General features: G+C 44.3%; 1 protein-coding gene across 1 annotated transcript in view; it reads right to left on the bottom strand.

Annotated features, from left to right (window-relative positions):
- Window positions 1-23,507, bottom strand: part of CFAP54 (cilia and flagella associated protein 54) — a 3,669,934-nt gene that overhangs the window by 2,059,974 nt on the left and 1,586,453 nt on the right. The window contains exon 24 of the mRNA XM_069629416.1: window positions 3,586-3,728. Within this exon, the coding sequence (XP_069485517.1) occupies window positions 3,586-3,728 (143 nt within the window). The remainder of the gene's footprint in view (window positions 1-3,585; window positions 3,729-23,507) is intronic.

Genomic DNA, 23,507 nt, shown 5'->3' with positions numbered 1-23,507 from the left:
AGCTTACCTGTGATTCCACCGCTAGCTGCCCTCCGCTCCTGCAAACAGCATCCAAGGCACAGCGAGCCTCCCGGACCGACGGATCTGCAAAAAGAGAGAAACAGGACATTAGACATTTTACAATTGTGCCGGCAGCTTACCTCATGAGTCGCCCATCGACTTCTTGCTCTGGGTGAGCACCGCAACCTACGGGAACAAAAGACAACAGGTTAGCAAAGGCAAGGCATCATAGCGCTGCGCATAGCGCCTACTTACCGCATCAAGGTGCTCTCGAAGCACCATCACCTACCGGTGAGTCCTAATTCAGCCAAAGTTCCACAGTGAACTTCCGCGCACCTAAGGAGAGAGAAAAGACATTATTTAAATCCACGAAAGGCATACAGTGTAACATCAATAAGACCTACCTGAAAGACTCTAAAGGGGCCTGCATTAGTGTAGTAACTAGATCGCACTCGCCCACAAAGGACAACACGCCCCTGCCAAGAAGGCAGGACGCAGAGCACGCCACAACCCATAACAAGGTGAGGAAAGGTCCGGGGAGGGGCTGTGGGTATACGGGGTGTTGGGAGGCTCTTACCCCAGTTGCCCTGTCTTGAACATTGCCCACCTGTTTTCCAGGCAGAACTTCTCCGCTGATTATACCTGGGAGCGGCTGAGAAGGGCACCAAAGTCCCCACAACTGGGTGGCGTCCCAGTGGATACCAGGTGAGCGTAACACACTGGCAGGCACAGGGCTGGACTCAGCAGAGGTGGCTTGCAGCAACAGAGTTAGACTTTTTCTTGATTCTGACTCCTGCAAGCACGGCTGAAGTAAAGTCCACTTGGCACACATCACATGGCAGGAAAATTATTAAATGTTACCATGCTACTATCAATGCGATCCGTTTCGCAGGACTGTAGGAAGCCTACAGCCAGAGGAACATCTGCCCTTTATGAATAAAGTCTGAAATTCAAAAAGAATTCACCAGTGCCGAATGACGGAAGGGCCAGCTTTTAAGGTATGCTAATATGTCAAGGTATGATATGATATTGCATTTATAACGCACCTTGTAAGGAACTCATGGTGCCAACAGCAAAGACAGACAGAAGTGATCACATTCAAACTGTATATGCAGGTTGGATAAACGCCTAATTTAAGATGGGAGCAAGCTACGAACATCAAATAAAAATAAGGCAGTCCTAGTGGCGTCTTGTCAAATAAAAGGGCTTATACTACGAAGAAACCTATTGCCAATCCTTACGCTAAATACAAAGAATGTGGGATAGGATTCACAGGAAAGAAAGAAGAGTTTGGAAATAATAAGTCAGGATGCGGTAGTCAGGGTCTCCCTTCCCCACATTTTGAGCACGCAACAAGGTGGGACTCATAGGCACAGCACACGCTCAAGCTTTCCTCAGCACGATCCACCAGTTCCGTTCTCCGCTATGAGAACCTTTGTGGCTGAGTCTCTTTTCTACAAAAAGTCTCTTGCCTTCGATGACTTGATGTGTTCCACAAACAATGCAAAAGTTCTGTTCTCTTTGCACGTTAGGTGATGCTTCTTAACCCCTGGATCCCCCTCTTCCGGGCTCAGATCCATAAGACATTTTTAGCAATATCAGGCCCTTCAATATTCAAGCTTCTCGCTTCTGAGGGTCTGATGGTTAAAGATAATAAACAAAAGGTTCACAAAAGTTTCAAAGTTTTTCTCTAATCGTCTCTGCTGGTATTTAGGTGATAGCCCTTCACCCCTGGGTCCCCCTCTTTCGGGCTCAGACCCTTCTCAAATGTTAGCCTCACTCCGCTGGGTTCACTATGGCTTTCAACACAATCTCATCTGTGCCATTAATGATTCTTAATGTCTTTTTAAACAGTTGGGGAGGGAGTTGTTACATGGGATATGTCCTACCTGCCGTTCGGCATACCCGCACCTTCCCAACACAGCCTCGCCCAAAACGAAGCTTTGGGTTTGTTGCCGAAACTAATTACTTTATACCATCTCTTGGGTCAACTTAAACCTAGACCACCTATCCCAATCATCACGACTGATTGAGTATATTGTGAATGCCACTACATCCTCACAGATACGACTGTTCCATGAGCAAATCACCATCCAAACTATGGTTCTCCAGAATCATATGGCCCTGGTCACCCTCTTAGCCTCGCATGGAGGGGTTTGCGCAATAGTGAAGAGCAAAGGCTGCACTTGTATACCCAGTTATACCTGCAACACCTAAGATATTGTCACCCACATATGTAGTACAGTAAGCCGTACCCACATTCGCCCTGGAGCCATGTGGACCTTCAGTTCCTGGGTAGTAGGTTTTCTGGGACCACTGGGTGCACCTATGGGCCAAATCCTACTCATAATCCTGGTTCCAATCCTGAGCCGTTCGCCCAAGTAGATCCCAGGAATCCCTTATCTAGGTGGACAGGGACGGACTGGCCCTCGCTTATCCCAACCCTAGCAGTAGACAGGTGGTGAAGGATCACCTGGGTAAAGGAACCCCGGCGTTGTGCTCGGGGGAATACTCCAGTTGAGGCGCGCTATTTTACAGAAGAAAGGGATGAGGAAGACTAGGTCCTTGAGGCTTTGATAGGCTGTACCAACTCAACCTTCCTTCCCCCTAAAGAATCTCCCATATACGAATCCCCTTCGAACCCAAACCCTGGTAAAATAGATTGCATCAGTTAGATGGTGGCTTACCGTGTCCTGTAGAGTCCTCTGCTCTTTCTCCAAATATAATCTCCCTCACATATCACTCCTGCATAACAATTCCCAGTACTAAGTCTGCCTTTTGCAAATACTCTGCTCCTTTATACTGTGTTTATTTGTTTTCAGTGAAGAGTGATATTTTTGCACAGACTTGCTTTGACATACCATTTTTTTAACATTTATCTTTCTGTTTGTTAGATGTTTCCCTCTGCTGACCTACCTCTCTGGAGAGTATAACCTGCCACCGGCTTAGGTTAACAAAGGTGAGCAATTTACAGAATCTGTACATTTCGCTGTTTACCTTTATGGTTGAAACTTCTCTGAGTCAATTTCTGGTATACATTTAAGAATAGCACATCGAAGCCGTTCACTATCCTTTGCAATTCATCTGGCGAGAATAAGATTTAATCACAAATTGCTTAAAAAATAAAATAAAAAACAAACTGTTGTACTATTATTTTTCAATAGAATGGTTCATTAACATTCTTCCATACTTACCCCTATAATTTCTGAATTCCTTCAACCATCTTGCTCTAACCTACACTACTTATCCGACAATGGTGCTGTTACTGGCACCCTCAACACTCTACCCCTTCATGAACCCTCTGGCTGTTTATTTTCAGATTGAGCTTTCTTGTTTATTATGCTTTTTTAAATTAGATATTTTCTATTTGCCTTTTTGAGCATTCAATCTTTTTCATTCTGTATGTGGAGTCGGGGGTCCAGGTTTCTCACTCAAACCCTTACATATACAGGAAGAATCAAAGCATATGGCACCCAGGAAGAATAAAGAATATATATATTGGTTCAAGTGTGATAAACTAAAAGGAGAAGATGGGAGGGACAGAAATCAGACCATTTGCATGTTTTACATTTTGATTAGACATACCGTTGCTTAGAAACATTCATCAGTTCATTTGTAGTACTGGCTGTAACTTCAGTAGGTAATCCCACAGGACTGGAGACAAAATAATCCCACAATACTTTGAAGGCTTTCTTGGCCACTTTATAGTTGCCACCTTGATAGGCAACCTAAAGAAAGAAAGAAAGAATTGTGCACATTAAATATTTCATACCAAATTCACATCTGGATAGCAAATCTTTTTCAGCTGAAAGGGCTACCATTCAATAATTAGTATTCATCATGCATTGCACTGAAAATATATGTTTTGCATGATTTTGACTACAAATCTACACATTTGGGCCATGGGTTAAACAGCTACTCATGAGATCTATGATGAATACCTGATGAATGGAAAGAAAGGTGAAAGCTATAGAAATAAGTGCTACATAAAACCAGGTTATTATTCAACAAAATGGCACAGCTGCTCCATTTGGACAGTGATTTAACAATCATATTGGAGGGGATTTTGTGTCTCAAGTATATGAACAGCATGTAATGCGTAAGAACGTTTCAGTGCAGTGTACCACTTAAAGGTAAACAGTATGCGTTTTCCCTAAAATGTTTTAAGGTGAACAACATCTGCCTTCAGAGTAGCATTTTAGCCTGTTAAAATAGACTTCACGCAAAATGTTGTTAATCCTCGCTTTGCACCTATGGCGATTTGGCTTTTCCCGTGGATCACGTATTAGTTTCAGATTAGAACTGGCTCCTGCAAAAGGCAAACCTTGTTTATTGATGGAGCAATGTAGGTGTAGTTAAAGGCTGCTGAGGTAGGTGTAGGGCGTGAGCCCAGGACAAAAGGTGGCTTATTGTATTGCATAATGCTGTACTCGTATAATAACTTGTTTATATATTGCTTTATTGTAGTCTCTTGCAGCTTCTGAGCGCTGTTAGTAAAATTATATTCTTAACCTGTTCAATTGTACTTTTACGAGCTTGAAAGGTAGATTACACCGGCCTGCGATTGAAACTGGCTTATTTACAATGACAATTGTAAGGTCAATTGTGGGTCTCTAGAGCGTCCCCTTTTTCAGGCCTAGTCTTTAATTTCAAGAAACAATGCATTATGTGCATTGGGGTCTTGGTTAATGCCGCTTCTATAATTTAGAGCAATGCACCAATCATTGATGAAAGGAAAGCCAACACAGAGAACCTGTTGTTCCCATGACATGGCGTCATCTGGTTAAAGTTAGGTATCGTGCATTGATTTCTAAAGCAGGTGCTCCATCCTGTTGTGGTCTTGTCTTCTGAATCGCAGAGCAGCTGTAAGTTTTCTCTTGAATTCTGTACCTGACTGAGCCTCCGCTTCTCCACCACCATTGTCACTGCCTGTGCCGGCTTCCTGGGACAGGCTCATCCCTCTTTCCCCCCCATCCTTCCTTCCTCCACTCTCCTCCCCTTCCCCCCCCTTCCTCCTATCCTCCTTCCAAGGATTGGCTAGCCTAAGGTCAGGTGACTGGATAATCATCATCAGGAGCTCTCCCAGGGCAGTCGGCTAAGGGCCAAGGCAACGGGCCCCTCCATCGCCTGTTTGCCAGTTAACCCTGGGCGCCCTGCCAAGCCAATAACTGCCTACTGCAACTATCAGGTAAGGTGTGAGGATTTGGGTGCACATCCAGGGCTGTTTTATAATTTCTCACACTGCTTTGATGCTGCAATCCAAATTTTACCACTGTCTTTAATCTGGCTGCCCTTGTACATTTTACCACTGTGCTGAATCTAGTTGCATTTTGAGTGTAGCCACTGTTTTACACCTAGCTGTGCTTCAGGTTTTGCCACTGTTTTAAAGCCTACAGTGCTTTTTAAAAATGGTACTACTGTGTTGAATCTAGTTGCATTTTAGTGCAGCCACTCTGCGGAACCTAGTTGCTTTTCGAGCGTAGCCACTGCTTCACATCTAGCTGCGCTCAGAACTTCCCACTGTTTTCAATACAGCATGTGCTTCAAAATGTTGCCACTGTTGAGTCTGTCTGCATTTTGAGTGTAGCCACTGGTTTAAATATAGCTGCACTTTAAATTTTGCAACTGTTTATAATCCAACCGCACTTTGAAATGTTCCACTGTGTTGAATATAGTTGCACTGTGAGTGTAGCCACGGGTTCAATTGCAGCTGAGCTTTGAATACTGCCACCGTCTACAATTTAGCTGCCCCCCTATTACTGCCACTGCCTTAATCTAGTTGCAATTTATATTAAGCCACTGTTTTGAATCCAGCCGCGCTTTGAATCTTACCTCCATCTTTAAACCAGCTGCCCTTGGGAGTGCTGATAGTGCTGCAGGCCCATAATCACAAATCAAGCCACCAGAACAGAGGCAGCGAACTATCCATCATGCCAAGCCGCTCCAAGGTTACGGGGCACTATGGCGCACCAGATCCCTGGCCAACCTCCGCCCTAATACCCCTGTCCCCCGCCGCACTCTCCACACGTCCAGCTCTTGGGGGGGGGAGCCCCAACACCCACCCCCTCTGACACCTCCATCCGCATCCCCCTCACAGACCTCCCCTCAAACCTTCCCAGAACTCCCACCCTGGCACCCCCCTTGTGCTCCCATCCCTACAAAGTCCTCACATCCCTAAGCAGTGCCCAGGCTACTGTCGCCAATACCCCTCGCAGGGCTGCCCCGCCGACCTTCACATACACGCCACAGGCACTCAAGAATCTGCTAAAACACAGAATCTGCAACCCCTGGATGCTATCATCTCTGCACACTTCACCCTATCTGCCCCCCCAGATCCCTTCCTGCACCCCTTACTTACACCATAACGACCTCCCCATCTCACCCATGCCAGTAAAATCCCTCTTCAATCCATCCCTCAACATCTCTGTGTGAAGAATCTGATGGGATTATCCTTAGAAACTGGAGTGGGACTCTCCATGTGGCCAGGGGAAGGCAGGGACTTTCTGATCCCGACCCTAGGGATCGGGTACTGCCGGAGGATCCAATGGAGGGGGCAGGGGGGATGAAATCAGACAAGGAAGACTGGGAGGAACCCTTTTTTAAACTTTCCCAGTAATCCCTCCCTTTTTATGGCCCTTCGCCGAATTGAAGAAATTAGAAAATATAACTTCGATAAGGTGAACTACATGTCCCAGAATCCCATAGGGACTGAGACAAAGAAGAGGGCTGAAGAGGCATGTCGAAGTAGAGGACAGGCCATGAGGCTGAACAGCCTTTGCCAGGGTCAGGCAATTGACAATAGTGTGGACCTGAAATCAATTACCCCACCTAAGAGGCATAAAAGGCTGCAGTAGGATGGGGAAAGTAGAAGGAGCTGGGAAAGGATCTGGAAGGCTTGCAGTACTAGTGAAGGAGAAGAGAACAAGGCTGGCAGTTCATGAGGAAGTGTGATCACGAAGGGACACCAGGACATGGAGAGAGCAGATATGACCTGCAAGTTCTTAGAGAGTACTGTGTTCACAAAACCTGCATTGCAGGGGCTGCACTGAGAGAGACATGCTGAAAGTGAAGGTCTTCCCAGGTGGTCTTGTGGCTGTAATTGCAGATCCATGCTGAAGCCCGAGGCCCGTAGCAAGAGGCAAGCTGAGGGACAGAGAAGTGCAGGAGACTCCAAGTTGGCGTGGCCCAACCGGAGACATCCATGCTGCAGAGGGGTGTGGGTCCCAAGGGTGCCTAAATCTGTAGAAGAAGAAGAAGTCAGAAAGTTGAAGCAGCCAACAAGTGTCGTGTTCCTGGAGACGGTGAGTGAAGTTTAGCGTTTAGGTTCACTCTTAAACTCTTGCCGGTAACTGTTACCAGCTCCAAAGGGGATTATGTAAGAGAGGAAGCGAGTAGAAGTTGTTCGTCATTGTGAAAGCTGTTCTTTACAATGGAAATGTATCATGCGCACTTTGAGTAAAAGCTATAGTGCTCGCATATGAAGAAAAGTCTTTAATTTCCCACTGTTGAATGTTTAAATATTACCAGAGTGGTCGCGCATCTCCAATTGAAAGGGGGAACATTTTCAAAAGTCTCTGAAAACTCTGAAGCTAACTTTCACATTTGTTATAAAACCTTACGGCATCAAAGGAAGGTTGCATGTGACCAGTTATGACTCCCAATTGGAGTAGAAAGTATCTCTGCGTTAAATTTAGATCTACAATGTGCAGCCTTACCATTACCCAGCCTCATAATACGCGTTGTATAAATGGAAGTCGGATTGTGCTCAGCATCGAAATTGGAACCATGAGAATAAACACATTCGAATAGGTCATGTTATCCTATATAACCTATTTTAAATATCTTTTTCCCCTTTCTCTCTCAGTGTCATGTAGAAGGCATAATCTCAACCCCTTAAAGTAATATCTGGGGGGGCAGGGGTGATAGAGTCCCCAAACAACCTTACATTATTTCAGGTTGCCTCACGACGCTCTGTCACATCGGTTAATGCATGAGAAATATCAACACACTAAAATTAGCAGCTGCCACTGACCTGAAATGTTAATGTTAATATTAAAGGACATTTGTATCGTGCACTATCACCACCAAAGTGGTCCCAAGGCGTGCTGGCAGATCTGACTACAAAAGAGGGATGGGGAGAGTAAGTAGGGCAGAGAGGGAAAAGTGCAAGAGAGCAGTGAGGTGCTGTTGGCAGTTTCAGTTCGGTTAACACCGTTCGCTGAGTTTGGGTGTACTTTGCGATTGGTAGCCGTCGTGTTCTGATGTACAAGGGTATGTGTGATTTGTTTTGTTGTTGCAATGTGGTGAAGTACATTTGATTTGGTTTGCTTTAGAGGTGGGGTTGTGTTTGGTTAGAGTTTAAGAGGTGTATGCCGAAGAGTGAGATTATTAGTGGGTTGGTTAGTGGCATCACTATCTAGATGTGATGGATGCTAATTTCCAAATTCTTTCTAGATGTGGCACAGGCTCAAATTCACAGGCTTGTCTAGATATGAAGCATACTAATACTGGCAATACTATTTAAATCTGCAATTGTATGCACTCTCCCCTCTTGCTTCTCCACTCTTTTTGACTGCTTACTCTCTGTTCTCTCCTCCCTCCTCACCCTTTTCCTAGCTTCTCCCCTCCTCGCCTTACTTTCTTCTATGCACTTACTCTATCAGAATTGTCCCTGGACCTAGAATGATAGCAAACTCATCTGTCGCTCCCCCATCCCCTCACTGTCCAGCCCCCCTCCCTCCAGCACTATCTGAAATGTTGTCAAGCCTAGTACGATAGTCGCTTGTTTTGTTCCTTCCCTCCCTTTCTGCACCCCTCTCCCTCACCTTTTGTTTTTCTCCGGCTCTACCAGAAATGTTGTCAGGCACAGTACGGTAGTGGCCTGTCTATTTCCATTTCCTTCCCATTCTCTCCCTCCCTTCCTTATCTATGTCTTAGCTCTTGCACTATCTGAAATGTCGTCAGGCCGAGTAAGATAGTTAATTTCACATCCTTACCTTTCATGGCCTGTAAGAATGTAATTGTATTTTCCCTTGTTCCCTCCCTTGCCTTGAAGCGCTTTGAAACACATTGTGTATAGGCGCTATATAAATAAACTATCATATCATATTGAAGAAAACCCTGTTTAAAGCAAAACACCCAACGGGGAAGTTGTTAAGGGTCCAGTGTCCTCTGATACAAGTCACACATGGTTATCTGAAGTTAGTAGTGTGGCAATACAGCTTCGAGGTAGCTACTGGAGCAAAGAAGTTGTATAAAAAGCTCGGGAAGGATCTGGGTGCTTGAAAAAAGATTATAACAAATAACCTGTAATGCTGAGACCGTTAAAGTGAGGAGAAAGTCAGTCTGGAAGCAGAGGCAAGTTATCCTTGTGGCAGTAAGGCAGACTGAAGAGGCAAAGAGGCTGGCCTTTTCGTGCAAGATAGAAAAAACAGTGCCTTGCCTATCTTTAGAGGTTGAAGTGTCTTGTCTTTAAAAATGCCTAACCATTCTCATATATAAAGTTGAAGCAGAAGTACGAGAACTGTGATTGTGAATAAGACTGTCAGCAGACCTCACATTAAAGTTGATTGAAGTAGTGGCACACTTTTTTATTTTTATAATAACATATAGTATATTACAAACTTTTTAATTACAACATATCCATTAAATTCTTTAATGTGATATAGTATGAAAAATAAATTCAAACTTTACACATATATCAATATACATTAAAAATGAAAATTATACATATAAAATCATACATCTAGACTCGTCCTACTATTGTTTAACACCAAATACACAACAAATCTAAAATCTAAAGTCCAAACAATAGGGGTGGGAATTGGGGTAAAGGGTCAGGATAAATATAATTGCTGATACAACCTTCATATTGTTCAAAACTAATATTTGGACAGCTCAGTCAAGTGCAAATGCCTATCCGGATCGTTACCCAAAAGTTAGTGGTGGAGTTTGCTCATTTTACCATTTCATGTTCTATCTGTTGCCAGACATTATGCAAGGCTATGAATAGATGCATGTTCGATGTATTCGTACAATAACGCCAAAACATAAGTTTGGGTATAGATAATGGATCATGCACAAATTCTCCCAGATAGTGGACAATAGTCTTCTTGATTGCTCTGCATTGCGTTAATACATGTCTTGTCGTCTCCAGACTTACAGGAGATTTGCACACTCGGCAAGTTCGCTCTGCTGCAGGTATATTTTCCCTTACTCCTATTCTGGATAGGGTGGGCAGTTGTTCCAATCTGAATAAGATGATGAAACGGCGGAGTCTTCTAGTAGGACATAGGAGAAGATAGTCCTGAGGTTTCATGAACTTGTATACTCTGTAAGTCACAAAATGATAGGTTTTGAGGGATTCCAAGTGGGCAAAGTTCTCTAACCAATCCCATAGGTCTACTTTTTTCCTCAAGGCATTTAGCATATCTTTGGTGACAATTGCCTCTCTGTGTGTCCAGCCAATTTCGTTAAGAAATTTACCCATATCTTTGTATAGAGATGCAGTGGTAGATTTTTTGTCTAATTCCTGATGGAGTGTCCCTAATAGGGCGTTAGGGGAACCACTTGTCATTTTGAGGTAGAAACCCGCTCTTCTTTTGAGTACCATAGCCCTGAGTGAAGGAAGACCCAGCTCCAATCTTATCAGGGCCATAGGCACCCCCGGTGGTAGTCACAACAAGTAATTACAACATATCAATGGAACAACTTCAATTAATTGTTGACTCAGCTCTACATTTTTATGCCATAATACCGTCCAAAAACTGCACTGAGCTCCCACTCAAGATACGTATCCACAAGTCCTCCATATTTTAGTTTTAGGTGCATATTTGCTCAGCTGTAATGATCTCTGATCTCTAAGAGATGAACATTCCATTAATAAATGTTTTATAGTTTCCCTGTTTGCTACACAATATCTACAGACATCGTCCTTTGTATCCTCCATATGTCGCATAAACAGCATTTGTTTAGATTTATATACATTTAGGCGGAGGCGGAGAAAACCATCCCGGTGATGTCGTGAAGGGAATTGTTGCAAGTAATTAGGCATTTTCTCCAATTTATTCATCCTGACTCCAAGATCTAAAGCTGTCGGTAGACTTTCGTATTTAGAAACATTTTGAATCCACGACCACTGTTTAAAGTTTTTTTTTCGCAATTTGTGGGAGCGCCAACAATGTGTCCATTGTGATATTCGCTTCATACATAATTGCTTTCACCCTTTGGGACCATGTCAAAAGTAGACCAGTGTTCAAATGATTGTCCAATGAAGCGAATATTCTATATGCTGGTTCCAGATTTGGCATATTAATCTTCCGCAACAACGCCATTGATTTCCACAAAACCACACCATATAGTCTGTCCAATGCCAGCTCATGTCTTATTATGGTCATGGATATATAAGTTGGCAGGCTCAAAACACGCTGGCAAAAGATGCCTTCCAGCTGAGACCAGATCTTATTATCAATGTTCCATCCTGCTTCTACTCCGAATGTTATTGCAGGTACCACTTTCTGCAAGTAGAACATGCGTATTGGGATCAAGGAGAATTTGCCAAACAGGGTCTGAATTCTTGCACCTTGTAAGGCAAAAGTCTGCATTTGTTGGAATAACTCCTGAACCCAGCGCCATTCTCGTATCGAGGTATTGATCTTTATCCCCAAATATCGAATTTCAGCCACTTCCTCAATCACTTTATTGTATATTTGCCACTTAGAATTCTTGCTTTTAGTTCCTTTGGCATGGCCAAACTTCATGATTTTAGTTTTTTACACGTTTATCATTAGATAATTTTCATCCATGTAACTTTGTAATTCATGAAGGAGTCGCTGTAACCCTATCTGCGTTAGGTCAACCAGGACCAGGTCTTCAGCATGAATTGCACATTTTAAGTGAATTCCATTGACTTTCGGCGAGAAACATGTTGCTTTTGCTAGGGCATTCGACACATCTGCAATAAACAATTTAAATAATGTTGCCGCCAGAGGGCAACCCTGTTTCACCCCTTTGTTTGTTGCAATAGAATCTGAAAGGTCACCTTGTTCATTTATCCTGATCCTAATCGATATTAGGGTGAAGCAGGGATTCCGGACAGTTCCATTTTGCTAATTTCATCCATAGTTTTTAGCGGTTTATGGTATCGAATGCTTGTTGCATATCAATAAATGCAAAAAACAGGTTTGACTTTTTCTTTATGGCCCCTAATTTCAAAATGCTTACTATTACCAGATTTAACTCGGTCCCGACACCCTTGGTGAAGCCGGTCTGCCGTTCGTCACCCATTTCAGACTTTATAGCCCATGCTGATAATTTTTCTGGAGAAACGTGGTGAACACCTTGCCAATCGTATCCAAAAAAGCAATCGGGCGATAGTTGGCTGGATCATCCCGATTGCCCTTTTTAAAGATCGGCACAATTATCACCTCTAACCACGAAGGAGGCAGAGACCGTTGGTCAGCAACTACTGAAAACAAATTCTACATGAATATAGACCACTCATGTTTATTTTCTTTTAGCATCACATTCGTCAGGCCCTGCGGCTCTCGAGTTTTTTAGCTTCCCAATGGCATTTTCAATGTCTTCCTTGGACTCTCGTACATCCCAGATAATTTCATCGGACACTGTATTCATCAATTCCTGCATTTGTCTCATCGAGAAGACCTTTTGGAAATGTTTATGCCAATCTCCTTCAACAACTCCATTTTCAAGCCTTTTGGGTTGATTTCCGTGACCTCTATTCAGAATATACCAGATCTCTCTTGTATTGTTTGTTTTAATTAGCACCAACATTTCCTCTCCACGTTCTTGATCTCGTTGGTACTTGAAAGCTTTTAGCCAATTCTGATATTTCTGCTTTCTCAGTTTGATTCTTCCGTGATCTGATGCACCAAACCGAGCTTTTATTTCACATATATCCTTCTTGAGTTGTTTCTTTTCCTTAATTAATTTCTTGCTCCAAATATAATGACGAATTTTGACTTTAACATTCTGTGTGGCTCCAGCACTTATACCTGGTAATAATACAGAATAGTTTGTCGGGTCACAAGTCTCTTTGTCAACTTTCAGGAGAGCTGTAGTGAGTTTAGTTATTTGCTTCGCTTTAAGCCTAAGCCTATTTCTCCCGCAACTTACTTCCACGGCTTGATTCATATTTGCGATCACGGATGTGCGACATGATGGCCACGACATGATCAACACGTCCTGGTCGCTATTGTCTGTCCTCAGATTTTTAATTTTAGTCCACATGTTTTGAGATGTCCAGATGTAATCCAAAGTCTTTTTCAGACCCATATTGTGCCAGGTATGGCTGGGAGGAATGTCGCCGTTAACATTCCCATTAACCATGGCACAATCACGTGCTTCCATTTCTGCGTCCCATCTTTGTCTTCTCGAGCTTTGGGGCAGTTTGACTTTAGAATGGTCCAAAATTATCTCCTTATTTACATCAAACCAAGTGATGTTCATATCACCACACACAATAAATCGATAGGTCTTGATGACATCTTTGACTCTTATCAATTATCGTCATTACCGAAGCAATACATTTTGCAGAGGCAATCTTCACAGGATTCCAATAAACATTGATCAGGAGCAAATATTGGAATTTTTGGTCAAAACCAGCGGGATGTCGAAGTAAGGCTGATTGTACATAGCTATTTGGATTGTTTTCTTCTATGACTGCCCAGTTTGTGCCAATCTTCACTAATGTTATTAAGTTGGAAAACGGTCAACCTTGATAGTTTTTCTCTGCTGGATTTATTAAGGTTAAATATCCATCCTTTATAGGGGGGGGTTTGCATTCATGTTTCCTATAAACAAATGGCAAAGTTGTTGGTCAAATTGTTGGTCAAATCTACTGGGAAGTCATTTTACAAGTGGCTGAATCCACGGGTGTGCCAGGATATCAATGTGGAAAGCCCCTCACATCCGGTTTTAACTGGCTAATTTCAATTCCAATTTTCGAATATAAAGATGCTTCGACCGTCAGATGTTTCCTTATCTCGTCTTGTCGCTGCTCCATGGAATCCTTGATGGTAGATTTTTCTTTTCCTTTGGATTCGACTTCACTTACTGTTGACTCGTGTTCAGCGATCTCAAATCCCAAACAAAGTAATTCTTCTTTTGCGCCCATCATGGTTTTTCATACTGCCTGTGATTTTATACGCAGTAGAACCCGATCAACCCGGCCTTCAGACATGTATTCAACTATGGAGATATCTTGGGACCTGATTGTCCTTAACGCCGGCACTGAGTGCAACAGCCTCATGATATTTCCTCTATTCAGGTTGACATCATTTTTATCAGTGATCACATTTTCAATTCTGATTTTCCATATTAGGGGACTCGGGCCACCCTGAGTGGTATCAACCACTGACTGTGTTTTTTTCATTTGATAGGCCGCAGTATGTTTCGGGTTCAGTGGTGCTAAAACTCACGCTTAGCATGGTCACTAAATACTGATCTTTTGATGGTCTCTTTCTGTGACTCAGCCGATGCTGTAGCTCCAACATGCACAGCTTCTTTCACGTTTTTCATTGCTTGAGGATTAAAAGGATGCTGAAGTTCAGCAGAACTCTGTCTCCCTGTCCTCCGGTGATCAACTGGTTCATTGCTGGACACAAGCTGCAGCTCCACACTACAATCATGGGCACTGTCTTCATAATATGTGGACAGATTGCAAAGATCTGCCAAAGACACCTCACAGTGAGTGGAATTCATATCAGAGTCGATTCTCATTCTCGGATTTCCTGCACTCAGATTTGAGAGGTCATCAGCAGGTTTTGAAGACCGTTCCATGTGGGTATCTTTGCTGGTTAAGTCGATTCTCGTTCTTGAAAAAAATGTTTTAGGAGGCGTCATCAAATTTCTTATAAATTTTCTTGAACTGCTCGTCTGTTTAGTAAGTTTGACAGTGTTTTTTTATTGGAGCAGCTCGCCTCCGCTTGTGTTTTTAATATAGTTACTTTAGAGTTTAAATTTGCAGCTAGACCACTAAATATCCCATAAGTCACTTTTGAAGAAGAATCACACGAAACCAAGTCTGACGCTTGTTTAGCGGGGCTTACCGTCTCATGCTCGTTGTTTGTTATTTCCGGCAACGCTTCATTGCTTCTATCATTTTCTGTTGCAGTCTTGTTTGGCGCAACCAAGTCCATTCTGATAGGATTCATGATCTCAAGTGCCTTACTTTCCATGTTGTCCGACGTGCTCACTGGCAGAGAATTTACTACCGCCAATTTTGGGAGAGCCGGCGAGCCAATGGGATCCATCAAGTCCATTGCGTCTGTTAGACTGCCACATTGAACTCCAACATGGGTTCCACAGATCGCCGCAGTATGCGTTGGCGGTGTAGATGTCCTATTATTCACATAGGTTTGTTTCAAGAGACCGGACCCTGACTTCATAAGGAGTGTTTTCTCCCCGTTTTCTTTCAGAATTGCGTCAAGTAATCTGTTGACGCGATCCACATGCTGTCCAGATTCATCTTCCAGTCGTAGTTGCAGTGTCATACATACACTTTCCATTTTACTTATTTTTTAATTGATGTGCCCAAGGACCGCACCATTATTTTGTATCGCCTCTTTTAGGGTTTCATACAATTTGATAAATGGAATTAGTGCCAGTGAAGTCGGTGCCAACACATTATTATGTATTTGAATTGCCGCGGCAACTGACAGATTTGATTTATTTTTGTCAGCTTCTTTCACAGATGAATAGCATGGACTTTCGTTTGCAATATTTCTCAGGTCCTGTGCTCCACTGACCGGTGAGCTACTCAGCCCCTGGGTCCTCGGGGCAGCCACGCCCATCGAGTTCACCGTCTTGGGCGTGGAGCAGCTTGACAGCCTCTTTCCACATTGACGACTCTCGCCGCCTCGCTGTCGAGGAACCTCGGCTCCGTTTGCTCGCTGACCCACATTGACTCCATGTAGGTACGCCAGGACAGCTCCATGGTGCCACGCCTGAACAGACCTTATCAAGACTCGCTGAAAGGACGTCCACCGGCGAGGTTTGTAAACATACACCCGTTTCGTGTGTTAGCTGCATAGCTGTGCTTGGCTTGTCTGAGGGGCGTTTATTTTTTCCATCATTCACTTTAATAAAGCTGTCCAACAGCTTTCCTTTCATCATTTCAAAATCTGCTTTTAATCTTTCAGTCAAACGGGTTTCTCGCCCCGCTAAATCAAATACCGAATTCGGCGTTACTGTTGATTTCCGCATGGACTGCAAACTGATATTTTTGATGCAGGGGTTGCTGAGAATTGTGACTGATAATGAAACTTTTAGTTCCAAAGTTTCTGTTTTCATGACATATATATCATTTTCCAACAGAGATGTGCGAGCGACATTTTCGCGCACAGTATTTCCAATGCTTTGACTCTCTATGTCGGCATTTATGTCACCATCGGGCTCCGATGGAAACGTCAGTTTGAGTAGATTAGGCTGGAAAAATCTATTTGGCACATCGATTTCAAGCAACTCGGTGTCGGTCACATCAAAGGGGGATTGAAAGACACCAGCGTTGACCTCAATCACCCCAGGCCCTTCATTGTGCACAACAGGCATTATTAGAGTCCTGATGCTTTCCTTAGCACAACTTGCATCGTCGCTTGTAACTCCCACTATAGCAACCGCAGACATGACTGCAGCTGACATCATAGCTTTTCTGTCCACATTACCCATTTTCTGTGCCAATGTTAGGGAGAATTCTCTGTACAGGCTAATTTCCCAAACCTAGCGAGTCCCCCAGCAGCTTTGCTGGATTTTTGGGGTTTATTTTTTCTCCTGCTAAGAGTGAGACTATTTTCTCCCACTCTTAGGCATGATTTGAGAATGTCCTTGACTTTGTAATGTGTTTTATGGGCTATGGGGTCTTTTACTCCATAGGGCTTCATGTGTTTTTGGTAGGTGTGTTACATAGCACCCTCAGTGCAGTAACACAGGGGGGTCATAGTGACCCCCAAACATACACTCCATACCCTGGGACTGACTACTGTCTCCCAGGGCATGTAAAGTCACCAGTGACTTTACTAGTCTTAAATTGTGAACAGAACCAGTACAAACCATCATATTGTGGAAGTACTGGTAGGGGTAATTAGATTGCCCCTGGGTCTGTTTTTCGAGGGGGCACTGTGCAGTCCCCCCTCGTCGAGTTTCTTGCTGGTGGCAGTGGTTACCACGCAAAATATTCCACCGGAATATTTCCTATGGGATTTTCCCATTCATTTTAAATGCATCACTTTTTTGGTGCAATGTTAAAGATACCGCCGGGTTATTTATTTAATATTTATTCCCCGGTTGGGTCTTTTTGCCAGAACTCGGTTTTAAAATGGCGTTTGTGTTCGCCTCTGTAACTCCAACCCAAGTCGAGCCCTTTGTTCCACTTTTGGCGGGCTTCTGCACAGAAGCCTCCAAAAGTGGTGCCACTCTGTCTGGGTCTACAGGATGTGTGGGAGGTGGGAATACGCACCCTGGACTGAGTTGCCTCGGCAACTCAAGTCGCACTCTTGTGTGATTGGCCCAGTGGTGAGCCGCCCGGCTCACCACTTAGCATGTTTGAGTGACAGCTGGGACTGATGAATGGGGGTTTTCTGCATAAAGGCAGGGCTTTGGGGACTGGAACTTCAGAAGTCACCACAGGACCTAAAGAATCTGAAGAGTGAGAAGCTGAGCCGACCTGCAACGACGACGCCACCGGTGGAGCCCTGCTGAACTGACTCACCACTTCCCAACGACAGAGAAGATCTTCTTCCTGGAGAGTCTTCTTCCTTTGAACTGGTGGTGTTAACCAGTTCGCCCTCTTTTCACCTTCCTGGATTGTCTCGTGGTCGAATCGCACATGCCAAGCACCCCGGCGGCCGGATAGCCATGCTTCACCACTACAGCGAATAAAAGGGTAGTACCTTTTAACCGGGAAACTCTGCGGCTGGTTTCTTCCATGGCAGTGCAACGACCTCCAGCTTTCCTCCACGTCGAGATCTTCTCTTCCCCTGGGCGAAGCACCGACTTGCACCCGCTGCCAGGAACAACTGCCCCTGCTGGAGCTTTCTCACCATTTCAGGGACTGTGTCCCCCCCTGGTCTCCCTTGCAACAGACTGTTCAAGGTGTCCCGTAAATCCTTGACTCTCTATCCTGGGGTGGCCTGGGACCTGTTAACTAACTTTTCTGAACTGATCCAACTCCTTTTTGAACTATCTGCAAAGACTTTTAAAGTGTACTTCAACTGTGTGATTTTGGGCACATTCCGCCTTGCTCTCTCCAAGAGTGGGCCTGGCCTATGAACTTTCTTTCTCTACAGTAGACTCTGCCTTTCTTGACTTGCTGTGGTTCTTTTAAAAGTGTTGGTATTGTGTGCTTTCCTAATTCTGCCTTTTCCCTCCCTTTTTAATTAATTATTGGAGTGCCATCTTGGTTAAGCGCTCACCTCTGTATTGATAAGTGGTGTTCTTTTCCTAAGACTTGTCGAATAATTAATCAGGGAGGTGTATATATTTCTAATGACTGTGTTTGAACTTGCTTGACATATTAGTGCCAGTGTATTTTTATAAGTGTTTTTTTAAATAAATAATTATATACTTTTATACCCAAGCTCTGGTCAGTGTTTGCTTGTGCTACTGTATTTTTGTACCTAATGTGTATACTCTATATACTGCCTAACTCTTCTTGAGAGAAGTCTGACTGCTCAGCCACAGCTACCAGGTAAATCTGGGTGGTACACACTGCTACCAATTGGGTTTACTGCCAACACCTGTAGTCCTAAACATTTTGCAGTGGTCCCTAAGGGAACTGCACAGGTTTCTGCCTAACAGCCAACAACTGCCAATGTGAGATTTTGTCCCATACTAGTTTCTTCAAAGATGGACATATATCTAAAGCTGAGTCTGCCATAGTAGTGTGCAACGGCTCCTCAGGACGATCACTCGACCAGTCATACCCCGTCAAGTCACATATTGATACAGCCACTTCTGAGTCCGTTGTCAGATTCTTGTCACACACATGGCCGGCCTGACATTTCAGGGCTTGTTTTAGTTTTAAACGAGTCAGCGGCCCGTTTTAAGCCACTTACCTGCTGTCAGCTGCGTACTGTTGCAGACTGAACTCTGCTCACAAACTCTGTGCACGCTCTGCGCTGTCCTGGAGTTTTTAAAGGCAAATTGGGCTTGTCTTTCTTAAAGATACAGCAGGCTTTAACAAACACCAAAGTCCTCCACAGTGTAGCTGCAGCTCCTCTCACCAGTGTCAACTGCTGCAGACTGAACTCTGCTCACGAACTCCGCACACTGTGGAACCAAGGGGTCAGTTTCCATAGTAACAGTAGTAGAAAGGCGGTTGTTAAGAGAAGTACAACAACCCAAGAAGAAGCAACCTGACAATTATACCAGCTGTAATGTAGAGGTTATGAACGTTTGTAGAATTGAAAAAGAAGTGGCTAATCTCTCTTTTCTCAACTGTAACAAAGCAATCCTGGAAGGAAGACAGGCAGGATTACCATTGGTGCTATTTCCTTGGCTAAAATTGGAAAGGGGTCTTTTCAACTCGAAGCTGAAGAGCAGCTACCAGTGGATTTTTGTTTGGTGAACTTTTGTTTCATTTTGAACTTATAAGAACTGGTTCAAGACTATATTCTTATGTTTGAACATTTGGGGAATTTGACTTTGAACAATCCTGGGGAAGGGATTTACCCAGGACAGGTGAAGGTCATCCAAATTACTAGTGGATTATTAATCATTCATTTAGGTTGTTGTTCATTTACTGTATATGTTTCTATTTAGTGTGAGGGGCAGTTTGTTTCTGTTAGGAGTGATTGCCCTAGTTCTTCGACTAGGTAGGGAACTCCCTGATAGAGTAGGCTTAGTGAGGATTTATTTGCATCTTTTTCTTTCAATAAAATGTTTACATTCTGAGAAACATACAAGCAGTTGTCCTCCTCTCATTACTGATCCCTCACACCCAGCACTGTCCCCCCACTCAGCCATCTAGACACTTCCTTGGAAATCAGTAAACCAACGTCATCTCCAACCTTACACCCTCAATTCCTACCTGAGCTCCTTCATCTACATCCCTTCTTAGCGACCCCTATTGCTGCCTTGCACTCACACCCCCCTTCCCACCTCAGACTCCACACCTCTGACGAGAGACTGTTCTGCAACTCCCTTTCACACACAGCCTCCACCACACCAGAACTCCTCCTAAGAAACCATACATCACAAGTACTCTTCTCACACACTCAAAGATCACACATTGCATCCCCCACCACAACAGAGACCTAACCACTGCAGCTAGGCTCCTCCTGGCCCCTAGCCCCACAGAACACCTCTCACCCACCCCTGTCTCCTCCACTGGCTGCCTGTCAGGCGATGGACCTCTTTCAAAGCCATGTGCATCACCCACCGTGCCCTCTACAAGACAGGCCCAGAATACCTTCAACACAAACTCACACGTTACCTACCTAATAGAAACCTGCCTTCAGGCACTGCACTCCTTCTTGTGATCCCTCCCTTCAAATCAACAAGATTAGGGGGGATCTTCCTTCTCTGTCCAAGCCCCCACAATCTGGAACCCAATTCCCTTTAGTATCTGCAGCTTAGATGATCACCTGGCCTTCCGAATTGTGACCAGTCCATGCCACACTTTGGGTTATCTAACCACCTGTCAGACAGGCTGAGGCAGCAATGAACCCTCGCGACGCAGAGACTAAACTCCAGCAGACCAGGGAACAGAATCCACTCCACATCTACGAAACCAAGAAACCAGCCAGGTCACACAGGTACACATTGCACTCCATGTGAATAGCTGCAAGTTGAACAGATCACTATTTTCTTGTCTATCTTTTTGCTACTCTGTGGCTCGATGCCCTACAACGCACACAGGCCTGAGGATGGGTAAATGAACAACCGTGTACTGGATGTACAACAGAGTGACAGAGTTGTGGAGGAGGTAAAAAGTTGAAATAGAGGTGCAGTGAGGAGAGATCAAAAATAGGGAGGTGGAAAGGAGAGATGCAGAGGTACAGAAGTGGCAGGAGAGACATGGCATGGGAGGAAGGGTGAGGGCAGAAAATAAAGAATGAGAGAAGACCTTTGAAAGTGAAAACGAGGGAAAGAGAATTCGAGAAGCAAAGAGGATAGAACATGTAAGGAAAAAAAGTGCAGCTGGAAGGATACAGAAGGAAGGAGGAGAGAAAGTGCAGAGACATTAGGAAGAGAAGACCAAGGACATGAAAAAAGTTAAGAAGCAGATATCAGTACTGCTTACACTTTACCAGGACCAGAGAGGGAGGAGGCAGATTACCTTCAGGTGTAATGCTTCAGGTGCTGCTAATGAATCTGCTTCAGGACAGGGCAGTATTTATGCAGCTGCCTACTGGAGCATAGGGCTCTTGCATTGAGTTTGCTCCTAGCACCTTGTGATTTGATCCTTGGATTTCTGCGGTGTCCTGTTGCTTCCAGAACCTGCTCCTGTACAGCCTTCAGTCTTGTGAGTGCTGTTTCTTTGTTTGCGTCTTAGGGCCCAGATATAGACATCCACTCCTGCTGCTCATTTCCATGAGCATTCAGAGTGAGGCCCTGTAACATAACCAGCTCAGAAGGCTAGAGTTTCACCAGACCCAGTGGGAAACTCATCCCCCATTCTGTGTACACCTCAAGTGGGAACTTAAAGTGTGTGTCTTACTTGTAATCCCTGACCCTTTCTGTTCACTGCCTTTGTTGCCTGCCTATTGTACTTGCCTATCCTTTTGTCTTCAGGATTCCTTACACTCCTGCCTCTTGTGCACTTTTCTCCCCTCGGCTTTGTGGCAACGTCTCTGCCCTCAAGCCCCTGACAGCCTCACTCTATTCAAATACAAAACTGTTGCTTTCTTTTCTCCTACTTTATTTCAAATGTCCAAATCCCTCCAGGATTACTTTTGGCAGTGGGACTCCCCCAAAGTCCTGTGGTTCTCTGGTATGTGTCTAGTGCCACAATTATAGTATTTAACTTCAGCTTGTTTGGGTATTACGGGTTCCCATGACCTTATGCACTTGGCTAGCGTTGCTGCTGAATATTCTCCTTAATTTCACTTTGTTTCCCAGTTGCCTTGTTGACTATTCCAGTTTTGATATGCAATGTTTGTGTTTCTTTCACACTGTTTCAGTGGGGCGTTGTGCCAGTTAGCTTCTCTTAAGTTCCCGTGCTGTTGGCAGCTATTCCAGCCGATGCATAGAGTGGTCGCATCTCTTTCCCTCTGATGTTCGTATCCGCGTTGGTTTCAGTACTCTGTGAAACAAGCAGTTACATGCCTCACTGGAATCCACAAATCAATAGCGTTCGTGTTCCTGGCAGTTCCTCCCTTGGCGTAACAGGCACTTGCTGGGAGGAGCTCGCAGACCCGGGCTCCTCTCATGTCTCTGGTCTCAGCATCGGTTGCTGGGTGCCCGGGCCCACCACTGCTCTTCAGTGGTTGCGCCACCAGAGAAGACTATTGTCTTTTTGTCGTGTCTACTCCCCTGGCCAGAGCCTCTTGCTAGGCCAAGGCACCAGTCGTCCAGCCTCCAGCTAGCAGGTCTTTCTTCGTTCATGCCAACGCTGGCTCCGTGGCTTGGCGTGGATCCGCCCTTCCAGATTGTCCTTGTTACAGAGGCTCGCCTCTGCTTAGGCGTTGCTCTTCTCCCTCTTTAGGAGGCTCGACTCCATTCATAGTCCGTTCTCTCCTTATACACGCCACTGGAATGAATGGAATTATTTACGTCTTCTGTGATCATGGCATTCAGGTGACGTTCAGCATTACCTGAAGCTAATAGAGCCAAAGAAGGATCTTTGTTAATTATGCTTGTAACAGGGAATGTCAAAGTCTGTTGAACATCCACATATGCAGTAAGGGTGGTTTGGACTGGGAGTTCCCGATTGGAATGGGAGTCCTTGTCCCCAATAGGAGAGTCACTCTCAGTGAGGTCCCATTTGTCCAAACCATTAATGAGGGTCTTGCGTAGCAGGTTCACCTCCCTTGCCTCAAAGTGAGTGGCTCCCCTCTAGGGAGAAAAGACAGACTGTTCAGAACGGTCACATTGTGCTGTACTGCATTCCCTCAGTTAACCTTAATTAATTTCAGAATGCCGAGTGGGGATCAATGAGATGCACCTACAAGGGGGCCAGTAAAAAGGGGTTCTATTTTATAAGTAACAAAAGTAAAGGGTTTCAATTCAGGCAAAAAACACAATAGTTTCTCCTCGGGTTGAAACAGATGGCAAAACATGAAACCCAATAACAGGATGTCTTCCTCTCAGATTGGAAATAAGTAAGCAACAAGTCTCTTTCTGGAATCACTGGTCTAAAAGTCTGGGTCCTCTAGCCCAGCACCCATGTGGCGTAATAGGTTTTTTCTTTTTTATTTTTTTTTTAACTCTTTTTATTAACATTTCGAAGAGAATGCAATGGAAAAGAAACACACAATTTCCTTTTTGCTTTCACTATCCCCCAACCTATTTACATAATCAAATACAAAACTTGCTATAAATGTTGGTGA

Source organism: Ambystoma mexicanum, chromosome 12, assembly GCF_040938575.1.
Source record: "Ambystoma mexicanum isolate Mex_15411 chromosome 12, UKY_AmexF1_1, whole genome shotgun sequence".
Classification (NCBI taxonomy): domain Eukaryota; kingdom Metazoa; phylum Chordata; class Amphibia; order Caudata; family Ambystomatidae; genus Ambystoma; species Ambystoma mexicanum.
Note: the sequence above shows the minus strand (reverse complement) of the source record. Positions and strands in the feature narration are given on the sequence as shown.